The sequence below is a fragment of the Chiloscyllium plagiosum genome, unplaced genomic scaffold (assembly GCF_037043375.1).
Source record: "Chiloscyllium plagiosum isolate Xiang-an unplaced genomic scaffold, Cpla_swu_hap1 HiC_scaffold_29, whole genome shotgun sequence".
In the NCBI taxonomy this organism is placed as follows: Eukaryota; Metazoa; Chordata; class Chondrichthyes; order Orectolobiformes; family Hemiscylliidae; genus Chiloscyllium; species Chiloscyllium plagiosum.
In genome coordinates, this window is record NW_028270167.1 from 24,296,532 (window position 1) to 24,314,771 (window position 18,240).

The 18,240-nt window shown below is 41.2% G+C and overlaps 1 protein-coding gene across 9 annotated transcripts in view; it reads left to right on the plus strand.

Moving 5' to 3' along the window:
• Positions 1-18,240, plus strand: part of LOC122540695 (potassium-transporting ATPase alpha chain 2-like) — an 85,246-nt gene that overhangs the window by 31,521 nt on the left and 35,485 nt on the right. For 7 of the 9 annotated variants that reach the window (XM_087976435.1, XM_043676801.2, XM_043676800.2 and 4 more), the window contains 6 exons: positions 2,783-2,892; positions 10,542-10,676; positions 12,405-12,597; positions 14,447-14,622; positions 15,369-15,505; positions 17,184-17,334. In XM_087976435.1, the coding sequence (XP_087832561.1) occupies positions 2,783-2,892; positions 10,542-10,676; positions 12,405-12,597; positions 14,447-14,622; positions 15,369-15,505; positions 17,184-17,334 (902 nt within the window). The remainder of the gene's footprint in view (positions 1-2,782; positions 2,893-10,541; positions 10,677-12,404; positions 12,598-14,446; positions 14,623-15,368; positions 15,506-17,183; positions 17,335-18,240) is intronic. The other 2 variants (XM_087976437.1, XM_087976438.1) reach the window with 2 other exon arrangements.

Consider the following 18,240-nt stretch of genomic DNA (forward strand, 5'->3'; position numbering starts at 1 on the left):
GAAAGACCTCTCAAAACATTTCAAGAAGGTAGCCCAAACCCTAGTAGTTCTAAGCAGGTGTAAAGTGGATATTCAAAGAGAGATGCCACTGGTCAAACCACTTAGTTTTAAACAAAACAGAATTTATTTACATGATTACTGAATTAAACACAAACTACAGAATACCAAATAACTTAACCTCTTGGAAAATCCAACAGATCATCCCAACTTAATGATGCTGTTTCGATTACTTGCAATAATCCCCATAAACACTCTTGGACAAAAGTTAAAATCAGGTACAGCTTCTTACAAGACAGACGTAAGAGAGCAAGGACCAGCCTGGACCTGCTTTTTTGGCTCCAGCACCTTTTTCCACATTGCTAAAAATCAAATCAAACCAGAGAAAAGGTGATCTAGGAGAACTGGCCACTCCCCCTTCATTGTAAAAGTGTGATTTTTTTAAGACTCGAAAGCCTTCTGCCTCAGGCATTATCTGTTAGCTATTATCAAATTGGCCCGAAAACCCTTCAACCCCAGACCTTTCAGAGTCTGTATCATTTACGACTTCTTTGGAAAATAAATGACATGGACAGCATAATCTTGTCAAGGGAGCAGCTTTGTCATAATTGTAAGCTGACAAAATTTTGCATTGGACCCAGGAAGGAGACACTAAGGTAGGTAGTTAAGTGTTTGGCTTTTAATCAGTGTCATGGAGGAGATGAGGGAAGTGAAGATTTTGTGTGAAGGCAATTTCAGGATTAGATTGGTACTTAGACTATACTAGATGGCTGAACGCTTGGTCACCAACAATAGGATGTAAAACATGACCTTGCATGAGAAGCGAAGAGTTGAAGGAACACAGAGTTCCTTAAGGTTGTATAGATATATCTTAGAATAAAGATGAAGATTTTAAAATTTAGCTGTTGGTTGTACTATGACACAATATATAATTAAGAGAAAGTGAGGACTGCAGATGCTGGATATCAGAGCTGAAAATGTGTTGCTGGAAAAGTGCAACAGGTCAGGCGGCATCCAAGGAGCAGGAGAATCGACATTTCGGCATGAGCCCTTCAGGAATGTAATATGTAATTATGTAATTAATCATGGATGAGTGGGACTTAGTGTGAATTGGAATATGGATGAATTTTGGATGAGCTTGAGTTTACAAATGTTAGATGGGAGGCTAACTAGAAGAGTTGCAACACTCAAGTTTGGAGTTAACAACGACATGGATAGGATTTCAGCAACAGATGGAATTGAATGAGATGGAAATGGTGACATTAAAATGTTGGATTTAGGCCATCTTGGAGAGCAGATAGGCTTGCAAGTCCACCTCTGGTCAGAATAACTGATAAAATATAACCTGAGACAGTGACCATGGATAGTGCTGGCATCAGTCAAATAGGAACAATGTTTATGATGGGCCAAAGACAGTGGCTTTAGTATTCCTGATTATTGATTGAAATTCGGCTCATCCAAGGTGAAAGGTCAGGCAAAAAGCTTGAGAACAGGTGAAGCAGCTAAATCATAGAGTAATGGCATTTAGAGCACCTTAGAGGTGCTCATAAATGTTTTTTGTTGGTCATCCCTTAAGTTTTATATTTCATCTGTACATATGTAGAATGGGACCATGTATATTTGTGTGGAAGTATCAACTCCATTAGTCAGTATGGCTGAGTTAGTAACATTCTTGTCTGTGAGACAGATGTTTCTGGGTTTAAGTCTGACTTTAGAGACTTGAGCCTAAGTACTCTCTGAGGCTGATACTCTCATGGAATACTGAGGGAGTGCTGAATGGGTCCAAATCAGGTGAGACATTAAAACATTGTCTGGTCTGTTCTCTTTATTAAATACAAAACATTTGATGATATAATATTATAAAGAAAAATAGTCAACCTGGTGTTATGGTCAATATTTACTCATGATCAAACAATCTCTTTAAGAATATTGATTTTTATCATGTCACAGTCTGGGGAAAGATACTGTGTCCAATTTGGTTGCAAACATTACAACTCTTCAAATTGGCAGAGAAGCACCTTCCTGTTTATTTATTGGATGTGGAGATCTCTGGTAAGGCCACCATTGGCTCTTGCTAAGGAGTAGTTTGCTTGAATCATTAGTGTCAGTGCTGAGTGGGTAAATCCACAATGTGGTTTGATAGCACATTCAAGGACTTTGACCCATTAACAGAAGGAAAGGTGATATCTTTCCAGGTTAGGATGTTACGAATCTTATTTGGAGAGGAATTAGAGGTGGTAGCTTTCCCATTCCATTGCTACTCCTGTCTTTCTGGGCAGTCGATATTTCAAGTTTGGAAGATGTGGTTGTAGAAATTTTGGTGAGTTTCCTTAGATCGTGATGATACATACTCTTACTGTGGTCTATTGGTGGCAGACAGAATGAACATTGTATGTGGTGGATGGGATGACAAATTCAAGTGTTGGAGTTGTACTCATTTCAGGCAAGTGGAGACTACTCCATCAAAATCTTGATTTGTGCATTATGAATGATTTTAGGATATCCTAATGTCATGAAAATTATAGTGTAAATGAAGGTTAGTTATAAGTGAAAAAGCTTAACATGGCTGAACTCAGACATTTGAGCAGCTGTTTTTCTTTGTTGAAGTTGCCTCTCCTATAAGCAACTTAGTTTTGAGTGTTGTGTGAATGTGTTGGATGTGCACCAGGGCCATATTTCCAGTTAAAATCTAGTTTGGTATTTATTTTGTTCTTTGGCAGAATGTCTTGGGCAAATACAAAACTAGAAAGAATCACTGATGTACAATTATTGTATCCATTCACAGCTCAGCACTTTGACCAAACATCACAAACATGGGCAGTTCTGGCCAGGATTATTGCACTCTGTAATCGAGCAGAATTCAAACCAGGGCAGGAGGATATTCCAATTATGAAGGTACAACAGAATTGACTATTCCACTTCCAAAAGTCTTTTTTTTTAATACTAAGAAGGCACCTAATAAATACTCAGAAACGTGACAATAAATGGAGCTTGATGGTGAATAGGAAATGTCGGAGATGTAGGGAGGGAAATCACAGGAGAGGAAGTAAATGGATGAGGCAAGTAGCTGAGTGAAGTAAATTCAATGCCATATTGATGTGCTCTTTTGCACAGACATATTGGCTGCTTGTCAATAGAGATCTGTTGGAGGAGGGCTGGGAGAAGAACATCTTGTTGTATGGCACACCAAGACATCCATCTAACACCTCAGCATACGCCAGCTGCCCTCAAGGCAAACACACAGCATGTACACCTACTATAAATGGCCGACTTGCGTATATGTAAGGCATGTTTTCATGCAGCCCTATTAGAACTTTCTGATGTGGCATGTGATACATCAGAACAATTGCCATGACCTCTTGAGTTGATCAGGCTAATTATAATTCAGCTACTGTAGTCCCCTGAATAAAGAAACAACAAAAACTATTTTGGTACAGAGTACATGGCTTTACTGGGGCTTTCCAAAGGGGAATGTGATACACCATGCACTCCTACATTGTTTAGACCAATTTAAGATTTAGCCATCAGAATCCCTCAATTATAAATAATTTTCTTTGCATCGATTTCTTAGTCCTACATCATTACTGTACTTGCAATAGTGCCAGGTACAGGAACACTTTGAGAATGCAAAAATCAAACCATTTCAAAATCACTGAAGTGCTGTAGGTTGGGAAAAGTGTGCATCATTTGCTTCTCCCAACTGATGGCTATTTTCAAATAACGTTTGAAGAAAATGGAGCATACATGTTTTGCAGATGGTCATGGAGAAAGATTAAAAAGGTGGAGGAATATCTGTGACAATAACTTGGGGCTGTCCTGCTGTTGCTGCTTCTATACTCAAGGTGATGGCTGAGTGGTATCATCACTGGACTGTTACTCCAAACATCCAGGTTTGAATTCTGCCAATTAAAAAAAATCTGGAATTAAAAGTCTAACAATGTCCATGAAACCATTTCTGATTGTCAGAAAAACCCATCAGGTTCACTAATTTTCTTTAGGAAAGGAAACTGCAATCCTTCCCTGGTCTGGCATACATGTGACTCCAGACCAATAGCAACGTGAGTGACACTTAACTGTCCTCTGGGTTATTAGGGATGGGCAATAAATGCTGGCCTAGCCAGAGATACTCACATTCTGATAATTTATAAATAAAGCAACCTGATATTTTTGTTGCTGTTGTGGATAGATTGGCATTTTCTAACTGGCCTGTATTCCACTGTGGCCTAGTTTAGTGAGTAAGTAATCTTAGGGAGCTGAATTGGAATAGTACATGCAATTTGCCAAGACTACACAAATGTAGTCTGACTAAAATTTGAATATCTTGCATTTTTTTGTGAGGCATCTTGCAAGGAATGATGGGAGGCCATGGCACTCATGCAGCAACAAGAGGCCACATGAGCAAATTCAGTAAATGTTGATCCCACTAAGTGACACCTGTCAACAAAGTTAACAGTTCTCATTTAGTTTAAAAATCAACACCACAATTTTGGAGCAGTGGTCAAACAGGCCAACTAGTTCAACCAAACAGCCACATTGGAAAGTATGTGGGGGCTAGTACTCAGTCTTATTAGGGGCCCCGATACCATCAGTAATGGGCATAGCCTGCACGCAGACCAGGGCTTGACCACCGTCATTTCTCCATTTGGGCTAGACACAGTCATGGATATGTCCCACTACAGTACAGGGGGTGGAAGCAATCATTCCTGAGGCATTCACACAAGCATATTGTCAGTCAGGGAGCTACACACTGGTGGATTTAGTCAGTCATGTGTAGGGGCTGTTCACTGAAGTCAGGCCAGAGTCTTAGGGTGAATACCTTCCATGGGGTCCATTTATTGATCATTGAGGAGGGTACAAGTGACAATTGTAGGACAAAAGGCATGTGTAAAGATGGGGACAATGGTGGTGATGGGGGAAAATTACAGCTTCACTGAGCATGCTAGACTATGGGAAGGGCTTACTGACAATGACCACCACTATTGTATTTACAAGGAGAGAACAGAGGTTGTGGTGTAAAGGGGTGGGGGTGGGGGTGTATAGTTAGAGACAATGTTCATTCAGCGTATAAACTATGTGGGTCATGACATGAAGGGAGGGGAGATGGGTTGATATGGGCTGTTGTGGTAGTGTGAGGTGAATGATGATTCTGGTACAGGGAAACCTGGTGGCTGGGAAAGCCCAGTGCTGTCATTGTCCACCAGGAGCTGTGTTCCCTGCCATTACTTGGTATTCTCGAGGTATGAAATGTAGGAAAATGTGGTCCAACTTGTCCCTGCTGACCAGATATCCGAAAGAAATCTAGTCTCTTTTGCCAGCATTTAGCCCATATCCTGCTAACCCCTTCCTATTCATATACCTATCCAGATGCCTTTTAAATGTTGTAATTGCAGCTGCTTCTACCACCACTTCTGGCAGATAGTTCCATACACACACCACCCTTCGAAATCGATGTTTCGGGCAAAAGCCCTTCATCAGGAATAAAGCATTTTCCTGATTTATTCCTGATGAAGGGCTTTTGCCTGAACAAAAAGGCAAGCATATCAACTACCACCTTCACTATCCTATCTACCTGCGACTCCACTTTCAAGGAGCTATGAACCTGCACTCCAAGGTCTCTTAGTTCAGCAACACTCTTCAGGACCTTACCATTAAGTGTATAAGTCCCACCCTGATTTGCCTTTCCAAAATACAGCTTATCAAAATTAAAGTCCATCTTCCACTCCTTAGCCCATTGGCCCATCTGATCAAGATGGAACGTACTCTGAGGTAACCTTCTTTGCTGTCCACTACACTTCCAATTTCAGTGTCTTCTGCAAACTTAGTAACCATATATCTGATATTCACATCTAAGTCATTTATGTAAATGACAAAAAGCAGTGGACCCAGCACTGACCTTTGTGGCACACCACTAGCCAAAGGTCTCTAGTCTGAAAAACAACCACCACCTTCTGTCTTCCAACTTTGAGTCAGTTCCATATCCAAATGGCTAGCTCTCCCTGTATTCCATGTCATCTAACCTTGCTAACCAGTCTCCCATGAGGAACCTTGTCGAATGCCTTACTGAAGTCCATTCAAATTAAGTCCACAACATTGCCCTCATCAATCCTCTTTGCTTCTTCAAAAAACTCAATCAAATTAGTGAGACATGATTTCCCACAAACAAAACCATGTTGACGATCTTTAATCAGTCCAAGCCTTTCCAAATACATTTAAATCCTGTCCCTCAGGATTTCTGTGGCCACCACTGATGTTAGGCTCACTGGTCGGTAGTTCCATGGCTTTTCCTTATCACTGATCTTACATCGAGGCACCATGTTAGCCAACTTCCAGTCTTCTGGCACCTCACCTGTGGCTATCCATGATACAAATATCTCAGCAAGGAGCCTAGCAATCACTTCCCTAGCTTCCCACAGAGTTCTAGGGTAAACCTGATCAGGTCCCAGGGATTTATCCACATTTATGCATTTTAAGAGATCCAGCAGCACCACCTCTGGTGATATGGACATTTGTCAAGATGTTGCTATTTACTTCACCATATTCTCTATCTTCCATATCCTTCTCCACTGTAAACACTGATATAAAATACCCTTTTAGAATCTCCCTCATCTCCTACATTTCCAAACTAACTGATCTTTAAGAGGCCCTATTGTCTGCTTAATTCCCTTTGATCTAAATATTTTTGTAGAATTCTGTTGGATTCTCTTTAGCCCTATTTGCTGAATCTACCACATGTCCCCTTTTTGCCCTTCTGATTTCCTTCTTAAGTATACTCCTACTACTTATATACTCTTGTAAAGATTCACTCAGTCTCTGCTCTCTGTACCTGACGTATGCCTCCTTCTTATTGTTGACCAAAGCCTCAATTTCTCTAGTCACCGAGCATTCCCTACACCTACTAGCCTTGCCCTTCACCCTAACAGAAAAATACTACCTCCGGACTCTCGTTATCTCATTTTAGAAGGCATTCCATTTTCCAGCCCTCCTTTTATCTGCAAACATCTTCGACCAACCACCTTTTGAAAGTTCTTGCCTAATACCATCAAAATTGACTGAACTTAAATTTAGAACTTTAACTTTTAGATCCAGTCTATCCTCTTCTATCACTATTTTAAAACTAGTGGGATTATGGTCATGGTCCCATGTGCTCCCCCACTGACACCTCAGTTACCTGTTGTGTCTTATTTCCCAAGAGCAGGTCAAGTCTGTTCCTTCTCTAGCAGATACATCTACATACTAAATCAGAAAATGTTCTTGTCTTCACTTAACAATTCCTCTCCATCCAAGCCCTCAACACTATGGCAGTCTCAGTCTATGTTTGAAAAATAAAATCCCTTCCCATCACCACCCTATTATTTTTATAGATAACTGAGATCCTTCTAACAAATTTGTTTCTCAATTTCCTGCCAACAATTTGGTGGGGGTGGGGTGGGCAAGAGGTGATCATCCATTTCTTATTTCTCAATTCTACCCAAATTAACTTCCCTGGATGTATTCCCAAAAGTATCCTCCACAAGTATCACCACAATGTTATCCCTAATCAAAAATGCCACTTTCCCTCCTCTCTCGCTCCCCTTTCTATCCTTCCGATAGCATCTAAACCCTGGAACATTAAGCTGCTAGTCCTGTCCATCTGAGCCATGTCTCTGTGATTGCTCTGATATCCCAGTCCCATGTTCCCAACCATGCCCTGAGTTTATCTACCTTACCTATGAGGCCCCTTGCATTGAAATAAATGTGGTTTTATTTATCAGTCTTACCTCTACCTTTGTTCTTGCCTGCCCTGACTGTTTGACTTGTCCCTTTTACCAACCATACCAGTCATGGACTGATCTCTTTCCTCACTATCTCCCTTTCCTCATTGCTTCTAACTGCTGCACCAACCAATCCATGTGATCCAGTAGGATTTGCAACCAAAAACACTTCCCGCAGACATCATCATCGGTAACATGGAAACTTTTCCTAATCTCCCACATCTGACAGGAAGAGCACATCAATCTACTAAAGGCCATCTGTGCCTCTTAACAATCCACTGATCCAGAAAATAGCATAGTCTTACTGCTCTAAAATCACTGCTCCACGCTAACTTACTACCTATGCTTTTATATTTTTAATTCAGATCTTGATTAAAAACAAATAATCAAAAAAGAACCCACTCTATTCACTGTTGTAGATGTATAAAAAAAAAAGGGTTACACTTAAAAAATAGCCACCTAGCTGGTCCCCTGCTGTGAGCTCCCCGCACAGGTTTCTCTCAGGTGAACTGTGAATTTTGCTGGATTAGAGTGGTGCTGCAAAAGCACAGCAGGTCAGGCAGCATCCGAGGAGCAGGAAAATCGATGTTTCGGGCACAAGTCCTTCATCAGGAATAGAGGCAGGGAGCCTGCAGGGTGGAGAGATAAATGAGAGGGAGTGGGGGTGGGGAGAAAGTAGCACAGAGTACAATAGGAGAATGGTGGTGGGGATGAAGATGATAGATCAGAGAGGAGGGTGGAGTGGATAGGTGGAAAGGAAGATAGGCAGGTAGAACAGGTCATGGGGACAGTGCTGAGCTGGAAGGTTGGAGCTGGGGTAAGGTAGGGGGAGGGGAAATGAGGAAACTAGTGAAGTCCACATTGATGCCCTGGTGTTGAAATGTTCTGAGGCGAAGATGAGGCGTCCTTCCTCCAGGCATCGGGTGGTGAGGGACTGACGGTGGAGGAGGCCCAAGACCTGCATGTCCTTGGCAGAGTGGGAGGGGGAGTTGAAATGTTGGGTCACAGGGGGTGGGATTGATTTGTGCGGGTGTCCCGGAGATGTTCCCTAACGCGCTCTGCGAGGAGGCGTCCAGTCTCCCCAATGTAGAGGAGATCACATCGGGAGCAACGGATGCAATAAATGACATTGGTGAATGTGCAGGTAAAACTTTGATGGATGTGGAAGGCTCCTTTAGGGCCTTGGATGGAGGTGGGGGAGGAGGCGTGGGCGCAGGTTTTTCAATTCCTGCAGTGATGGGGGAAGGTGCCAGGACAGGAGGGTAGGTTATAGGGGGGGCATGGACCTGACCAGGTGGTCACGGAAAGAATGGTCTTTGCGGAAAGTGGAAAGGGGTGGGGAGGGAAATATATCCCTAATGGTGGGGTCCGTTTTTAGGTGGCGGAAATGTCGGCGGATGATTTGGTTTATGCGAAGGTTGGTGGGGTGAAGGTGAGCACCAGGGGGGTTCTGTCCCTGTTACGGTTGGAGGGGTGGGGTTCGAGGGCGGAGGGTGTGGGATGTGGACGAGATGCATTAGAGGGCATCTTTAACCACGTGGGAAGGGAAATTGCGGTCTCTAAAAAAGGCCATCTGGTGTGTTCTGTGGTGGAACTGGTCCTCCTGGGAGCAGATATGGCGGAGGCGAAGGAATTGGGAATACAGGATGGCATTTTTGCAAGAGGTAGGGTGGGAAGAGGTATAAACCAGATAGCTGTGGTAGTTGGTGGGTTTGTAAAAAATGTCAGTGTCAAGTTGGTCATCATTAATGGAGATGGAGAGGTCCAGGAAGGGGAGGGTGGTGTCAGAGATGGTCCAGGTAAATTTAAGGTCAGGGTGGAATATGTTGGCGAAGTTGATGAACTGCTCAACCTCCTCACGGGAGCACGAAGTGGCACCAATGCAGTCATCGATGTAGCGGAGGAAGAGGTGGGGAGTGGTGCCGGTGTAACTACGGAAGATGGACTGTTCTACGTTACCAACAAAGCGACAGGCATAGCTGGGGCCCATTCTGTTTGTTAATTTTTCTTAGATAATCTCTAATGTCCAAAAACACTTGAAACCAAACAGCAGAGGCAGTTACTGCTGGGTCAGACAGCCGTGCAGGTTTACTGCTCTGTTCAAATCACTTTCCATGTAGTCCTTGCCTTTGTTTCTCTTCCTCCTTTCTAAAGTGCTGTTGTTTTAATTTTTTTTTTCCCCAAAAGTCCCAAAATAATTCAAAATCTTATTTATTGCTCCTAGAATTTGAGGAAGTCAGCTCCAGCAATGAAAATACCTCAAAAAAGGAGGCACTCTTACAGCCACAATTTTTTCCTGTCCTCCATTTTGGATTCCACCTTCTTGAAATCCCCACACTGGGGAAAAGACACTTGACATTCACATTATCTATACCACTTATTACTTTCTAAACCTCGCTCTCAACCTCCTATAATCCAGTGAAAAAAAGACCAAGGCTATCCAGCCTCTCCTTATAACTCAAAGCTTCTGTTCCTGGCAACATCCAATGGATTGGGAATTATTAATGGGACTTCTTCGGACTTACACTTAAACTGAACTGTTTGATAAGTTTTTATTTTAAGTGGGTTATTTGTCACATCAGTTTCCAAATAAATGAGCTTTATAGTTCATAAGTGACTTAAAGCTTCAAATAGAATTATTAGTGATGTTAACATGCACAAGTGCTGGACAGAATCAAGCCCTTCATTCTGTTATTTAGAATAGTGATCAGTTAATGTACTTTTGGTATAAAGCTTGATGTCTCTCTGAAAAGAGCTTATCTCACTCAGGTATTTAATTTTGTTCACACACAGCGGGAAATAGTTGGCGATGCCTCTGAAAGTGCTCTTTTGAAATTCTCTGAAACAGTATTTGGCAATGTGATGGAATTCAGAGAGGAGAATACTAAAATATTTGAAATACCATTCAACTCAACCAACAAATTTCAGGTAATGTACAAGCTTCACAGGGCCATATGATTTTGGCAGATGTGAAAGCCTCTGTTGGAGTAACGTATCAATTCAACCATGTCATGCTCCATTGATGGGAATAAGCTATGTGATCCGTCTCCAATCTGCTTTTCTTACCTCTATTAAGTTGTAAATTATGGAAGAAACAACCTGCATTTATGCACTGCCCCTTTCACAATCTGAGTGCCTGAAGCTTTCACCACCAATGAGAATCCTCAGGAACAATAGAGCTCACCCCACCTCTGCAGGCACAGTGCACCCAACATGTGTCTATGATACCAATACTGTCATGTTCAAAGCATTATCAACCCTGTTTGCCATTTTCAGTTGAATAGCTCAAAAGTCAAAAGAATATGTAATTCAGCATAAACAACTGGAAGTCCAGGGATAAAGATGAACCCATAACTTATATATCTAAATGAGCTGATCCTTGTTTAAGCAGAACAGTTTATGGAAAATTAGGGATTATTGTTCTTATCTGAATAATTCACTTTTACTCAAAATTCTGCCATCTTTTAATCTGATCCATAGAAAGACAGCTTTCTGGATCCAGGCCAGTCTGAATCACACATTTAGTACAGAGCTGATATAAGCTACAGGTATCCTGAAGAGGTAAAGCATTTGTAATCACCACTGTAGTTATCACAAAACACCAGACACTGGATTACTGAATGGCAGCCGGTTGTTATTTTAAACATGAAATGACTGGATGCTAAATTCCAATAATGACAACAAATTTAATTTCCACTAATAAAGCTGGCAATTGAAGAGTAGAAATTTAGTTATGATCTGTCTCCAAGCACATAACCAAATGTGACTCAGCCTAAATGGAGCTGCTGGTGTTATTTTAATATTTTTTGAGGAAATGTAACTGATGGCAATTTTGTTTTGCTACGTACTGCCATTGGGTAAGTCCTGACTGGGAGGTGAGAGATAGAAGAAAGAGTGGTAGCTTGTTGGCTGGTAACTTCACCTCCTGACTTAATATTAAGCTTGAAAAAAGTGCTTTTCAGTGGTTGCTGCTGTGACTGCTGAAGAATCCTGCATAGAGACCTCAGTGCAGTTTTAATTTAGGAATAGGATCTTAAAACAGGTGTTAGACCTCTCACTCATTACACTAGATTACATTACAGTGTGGAAACACGCCCTTCGGCCCACCAAGTCCACACCGACCCGCCGAAGCGTAACCCACCCATTCCCCTACATTTACCCCTTTACCGAACACTACAGGCAATTTAGCATGGCCAATTCACCTGACCTGCACATCTTTGGACTGTGGGAGGAAACCGGAGCACCCGGAGGAAACCCACGCAGACACGGGGAGAATGTGCAAACTCCACACAGTCAGTCGCCTGAGTCGGGAATTGAACCCGGGTCTCTGGCGCTGTGAGGCAACAGTGCTAACCACTGTGCCACCGTGCCACCCACTAGTTGATTAGAGTCTGGTTTACATAGCCACCAATGATATTTTAAAAATCATCCATCTCAATTTGAGGTGGATATTGGGCATACATAATGAGGCAATATGAAACTGGGTTTCCTTGGCTGTAACTGTCTATGCAGCAAGAGTAGGAAGGTCCAATTTCTCCTTTTATTAAAATTTTTAACTAGAAGAGTTATTGGTCACAAAGTACTTCACTTGCATCTTTCCTTCTTTGATCAAAATAAAGTCTATATAATAGATGTTTAATATACTTTATATTTTAGCTGTCCATTCATAGGACCAACAATCCATATGACAAACGTCTCCTCTTAGTGATGAAGGGAGCACCAGAACGTATCTTGGAGTCTTGTTCCACTATAATGTTCCAGGGCAGAGAGGTTCCACTGGATGAAAGTGAGATAGAAGTCATTCAGATGGCTTATCATGAATATGGTGGGTTGGGTGAGAGAGTTCTAGGTAAGAGGACTGCACCATTTACTCATTATTAGAGTATTTACTACATACATTAATTCCAAGATGGCAGCAGAGTAGCAGTGCTACATTCGAGCTCCTGGTCCAGGGCTTGTCTGCCTTCCTCAGCTTTCTTTGTTTAATTTGTTTTCTTTATACTTTTGCTCTTTTTCCTTTTTCTTCTTTGTTTCTCTTTAAAAGCCTTTGGCAGCCTCTTTGCAGGACAAGAGCAGGCCTGGCCTTCCAGGCATGTGCAGTAGTGGTGGCAACAGGTGAGAGCAAACCCTTTTATTCAAGATAGTGACATCCGCCCGGTGGGCCCATCCACTCCAGGCTGACTGCATTCTTTTTTTTTCCCCTCCCTCTCTCCTTTTTTTGTCTTTTGTTTCTTTTACAAATTCTTCTTTTCTTCTTCTCCTCTTCTTCCTGATGTCACAGTGAGGCTGGAGCAGCATTGGTGGCGAATGACTTCTGGAACTGGCAGTGACGTATTGGCTGCAGCAATGGCGGAGTGGGGACACCTGGCTGCAGTAGGCCCAGAGTGGGAACCTTGTTGGAGCCATGTTTGGATCCTGCCAATGAAGCTGAACTTTACATTTAATTCTTTTTTACCCTCAAAATGGTGCTGGCTTGTAGCAACAGAACACTCTTCACTGTATCTCTCTAGATATATGTGACAATAAATTAATCATTCATTAACTTGAGAAGATTATTTTACTGAGGTTCATCTTCAACTGGAGATGGTAATACTTAAGTCAATTAATTGGTCCAACAAGAGTGCGATTTAAACAGTTTGCTCATCTAGGGCCTAGCCCAAGAGTATTTTTGTGATTTTAGATTTTGTTCCTACTTTGATGCTTCCTCTGTTCCAATATCCAGAAATGATCCTTTTTTTAAAATATATTACTGAAATCAATGCCAGAGAGAAAGTGATGACTGCAGATGCTGAAGATTAGAGTTGAAAAGTATGGAGCTGGAAAAGCACAGCAGGTCAGGCAGCATCGGAGGAGCAGGAGAGTCGGCATTTTGGGCATAAGCGCTTCATCAGGAACATGGAGATGAAAGACATGCTCAAAACATTGATTCTCCTGCTCCTCAGATGCTGCCTGACTTGCGATGATTTTCCAGCTCCACACTTTTTGACACTGAAATCAATGTCAGTTGAGTTGAAGAAAGACTATCAGAATTCATATGACTTGTGTATGAAAAATTAGCTCTGAAATAGGTGTAGTTTGATTATTTTCCATTGGCTTTATAAATAGTCATCTTCATTGACACACTGCATTCTACTTATTTTTTCCTATGGCAGTATTAAATTTATTAATAGGGCTTTATACAGATTCAAAAGGAAATGATCACTTTTCACCTAATTTTTGTTAGATATCTCTTTAGCAGAAGATTGTATAGATTTGTTTGAGACTAAATTGCTGACTGGTGCTATTTTCAACATAAATGTTAATTGACATTTCTCCTGAGATAAGTTTAACATGATCGTAGCATGGTTCAGCACAGAGGACAGCCATTTAACCCATTGCATTTGTACTGATTCTCTGCACGATTCTTGATATTTTGTACTTAATCTCTGTAAATTTCTTTTTAAATACTTTAAAAGTTTCTTCCTCAAATCAAACAGCTACTTCATCCGTGTTCCCTTGTTTTGGATATCCTCTGCATCTCCAAGTGCTGGAAAATGGGATTAGAATAGTTAGATGGTGGTTTTTAACCAGTACAGATACAATGTGCTGAAGGGTCTTTTTCTGTGCTGAACATCTCTATGCCCAATCTACATTTTGCTGGAAATTAATTGCAATTATATATTGTGAGTTTTGACTGACTTCTTTTAAAATTCAATTAGGATTTTGTCATCAATATTTGCCAAAAGACAAATATCCAGATTTATACATATTTGATGCAGACAGCCGAAATTTTCCAATTTCCAATCTATGCTTTGTTGGTCTTCTGTCCTTGATTGATCCACCTCGCTCGAGTGTGCCAGATGCAGTTCTAAAATGCAGAAGTGCAGGAATTAAAGTATGTGTCTTCCATTGCATGTAATTAGCTTTTAATATTTTTGGTGAATTCTGATATGTTTTTGCCTTGAAGTTCTTTACTATTATGCCATGAGAATGATACATAATTATACAACTTCAATACCCCAAACCTACTTTTCATGACCAATCATTTGTTAATGCCACAATCAAAAGACAAAATAGTCAGCTCAAATCTTAAAATGTTCCCACTGAATGGTAACATAAGACATTCTATTGGTTATTATTCTGGTTTGACACTGTGTGTTCTGCACAATCCCATTACACAGTCAACTGGTGGCATAACCTGATTGGTTCCTTGAAAACCCAGAAAACTAATATTTTTTGAAAAGAGAATTTCTGAAAGGAGGAGAGAAATTGAGTGGAAAGAAGAGACAAAGCAGGTAATCGAGAGAGAGAGAGAGAGTGGGAAAGGAAAGAGAAAGAGGGACACAGTAGGAAAGGAGAAAGAAGACCGAATGGGATGATTGATGACAATGCACGCTAACACCGTCACATCTTAACTTATTGCCATTCTACACATATTAAGTTACAAAAGGACAATGCATAGAAAGGTATAAAATCTGAGATTTAATGATTTAATGTTTTTGACCTGAATGAGAATTTTGCAGAACCAACAAAATTAAATAAAACCTCAAAACTAATGAGATGTATTTAAAAATCTTGAATTTTTGATTTTTTAGAAAGACCTGTTATTGTTGATCAATTCCTATGTTTCTTCCCCCACAGGTCATTATGGTCTCTGGTGATCATCCAATCACGGCAACCGCTATAGCAAGGAGTACAGGCATTATCTCAGCAGGTAGTGAGACAGTGGAAGACATTGCAAAGCGTCTTAATATCTCAGTCAACCAAGTGAATAAAAGGTAGATTGAGGTAATCTGTGTTACACAAAATAATCTTCCTTAATACTTTTACTGAGATTTAACTAGTGCGAAAAGTGTGCTGGCTAATCAACAAGAATTTGTTATAAGATATTCATTGCATTCTCCAGTTCTCCTCGTGTTGCAAGTATTCCTTAGTTTGGCTCTGGTGCAAGGGTCGTCAATCAAAAATGTTCTTTTTTTTCTCTTTGTTTGGATGTTGGCACTTTTTGGTGTCTGCAGTATTTTAGTTTTAGCCCTTTACAAATGGAATGTCCCTGATTCCAGAAGCGATGGGCAAGATGACAGGGCGAATATTGGGATCAGTTGGCACCTGACAGATACCTGCCCCCTTCCTGCCACTAAGTGCTGATTGGAGATCCCCTGGGTGACATCTTCATAGCTCCAAGAAGTATGGCTCAAGTGGTCAATTAACAACCACTTAATGGTCTCAACCTGCCTTTGTATAGACAGATCAGGGCTGTTTTCCCCCTCGGGAAATCAGGGTGGTCTGCCCTGGGTTTTGGGAATGTCAATTAATCTCAATCTGGGGCAATTAGGGGCAGACGATACCTCCTGAAAACCACCCACTTGCCCTTGCCTCTGAACCCTCAGATGCCCCACTCTCTCCTTGTGATACACACCTCCTTCAAAAAAACATTCCTGCCTCATTTGTCCAGATCTTAATGCATGCCGAGCTTAGGCCTCTATGCCCCCTCTGTGTGTCTTGATTGGTGGCAGCTTCAGGAGGGATGGGCCTTCACTGACAGGGCATGTGACAAGCCAAGCAGCCTACCACAAAAGTACCTGATTGGTACTTGACCTAATGGGTTTTCTCACTGATGGGAGAATCGCTGTTCAAGTCTCCACACTTGTATTGGGATTTAATGATTTTTGCAACAGTTTCAAATTTTACATATGAGGAATACTTGATGGAATTCCATGATCTTACACTCCTAAATTGGAGTAAGAAAAGTGGGGACAGGCACTGCATTAGATTTGAAGACAGGTTCACAGCATTGCAAATTGAATGCCTCTAATCAATGCTCCCTATCAATTCAGCTCCTTGCCAGGTGAGTAGAATTCAAAATGTGTGGTGCTGGAAAAGCACAGTTGGTCAGGCAGCATCCAAGGAACAGGAGAGTCGCTGTTTTGAGCAATACCACTTCTTCAGAAATGTGCTGATTCCTGATGAAGGGCTTATGCTCAAAATGTTGACTCCTAATCCTCAGATGCTGCATGACTGGCTGTGCTTTTCCAGAACCACACGTTTTGACTCTGATCTCCAGCATCTGCAGTGCTCACTCTCTTCCTAGGGTGTAGAATTATAGATTTATACCTAGATTTTCAGGTGATGCTCTGAACTAAGAGACAATTCCACAGGTAGGTAAATATCTCAAGAGGAGTTCATAATCTGTCAGACATGTAAAACTGATTACTTCCACATAGTATCCCTTGATATAATAGGGAATTTCTGCCTAATAGGATAAACTTTTCTCATTAAGCCCACTGCACAGATTTGAAGTGTACTGGTAACAGGGGCAACAGAGAGGTTTTAATATAGAAATTGAACATTTGACATCTCTTACGCTAACTATATATCCTGTGATGTGAGAATGTCAAATCATTGGATCAGTAAAGAAAACTGGTGTAATTGTTCTTTTTGTTTTGAATACTGAAGTGATGCCAAAGCTGCTGTCATAAATGGTTCAAATTTCCAAGACATGGACCCTGAGTTCCTGGATGACATTTTGAGAAACTACACTGAAATCGTATTTGCCAGGACATCACCTCAGCAGAAATTATATATCGTAGAAGCCTGCCAAAGACAGGTAACCATTCACGTGTAACTCCAATAGGTTACCATTCACATGTAAATCCGGCAGGTTACCATTCATGTATAAATCCGACAGATTGCCATTTATGTACAAATCTGGCAGATAACCATTACGTGTAAATCCAATAGGTTTGCTTGGACAAGTAGGCAAATTCTCATCACTAAGTTGGAAGGTCATGGATTGAAGCCCACTATCAGGCATGGAGCGCATAATCTAAGCTAATGCTCTTGTATACACTAAGGAAGTGTAATGTTGTTGAGGTAACCACGTTCTCAGATAAGACATTAATCTGTCCACTTTTTCCTGTCCACTTTTTCCTGGGCACAGGTCTACTCGTGTCTTTTCTTGGGATGGTAACTAACCATTGATGGTGTTCTGACCCACAATTTAAACACCAAGGAGGCATCATTTTGACGTCTCCAGGCCTACAACATTCTCACAGACAAAATGAACAATTTACCGCTCAATTGTCACAATGCTGAGGGCTTCAGAGGCTGAATGTGATCTAGAGATAACAGCTTAGATGCCCCAGTCTAATTGAAATCGTGACTTTCCAGTTAAGGAAGTCACCAGGTTGAAGTAAATTTGTGACATTCTCAGTTTAGCAACTAAACCTAGTATAACAACATAGAGTTAAGTAAGCATCACTATAAGTGTTGAAATCATGAAACATCACAGGGAGTCATCCCACAGTTGAGCATCTTACTACTTGTCTGCAATAAGTAGCTTAGAACGAAAAAGCCATTTGAGAACGCTGGATACCATGGAGCTGTGTAACATTTGCAGTACGTTATCGATCCTGTGTGAATTGAATGGAACAGATTGTGGAGAACCAGCTCTTTAGTTCTTAGTCACGTCATTAATCCTACAAAGACATAATGAGTTAGTACAATGGTTTTC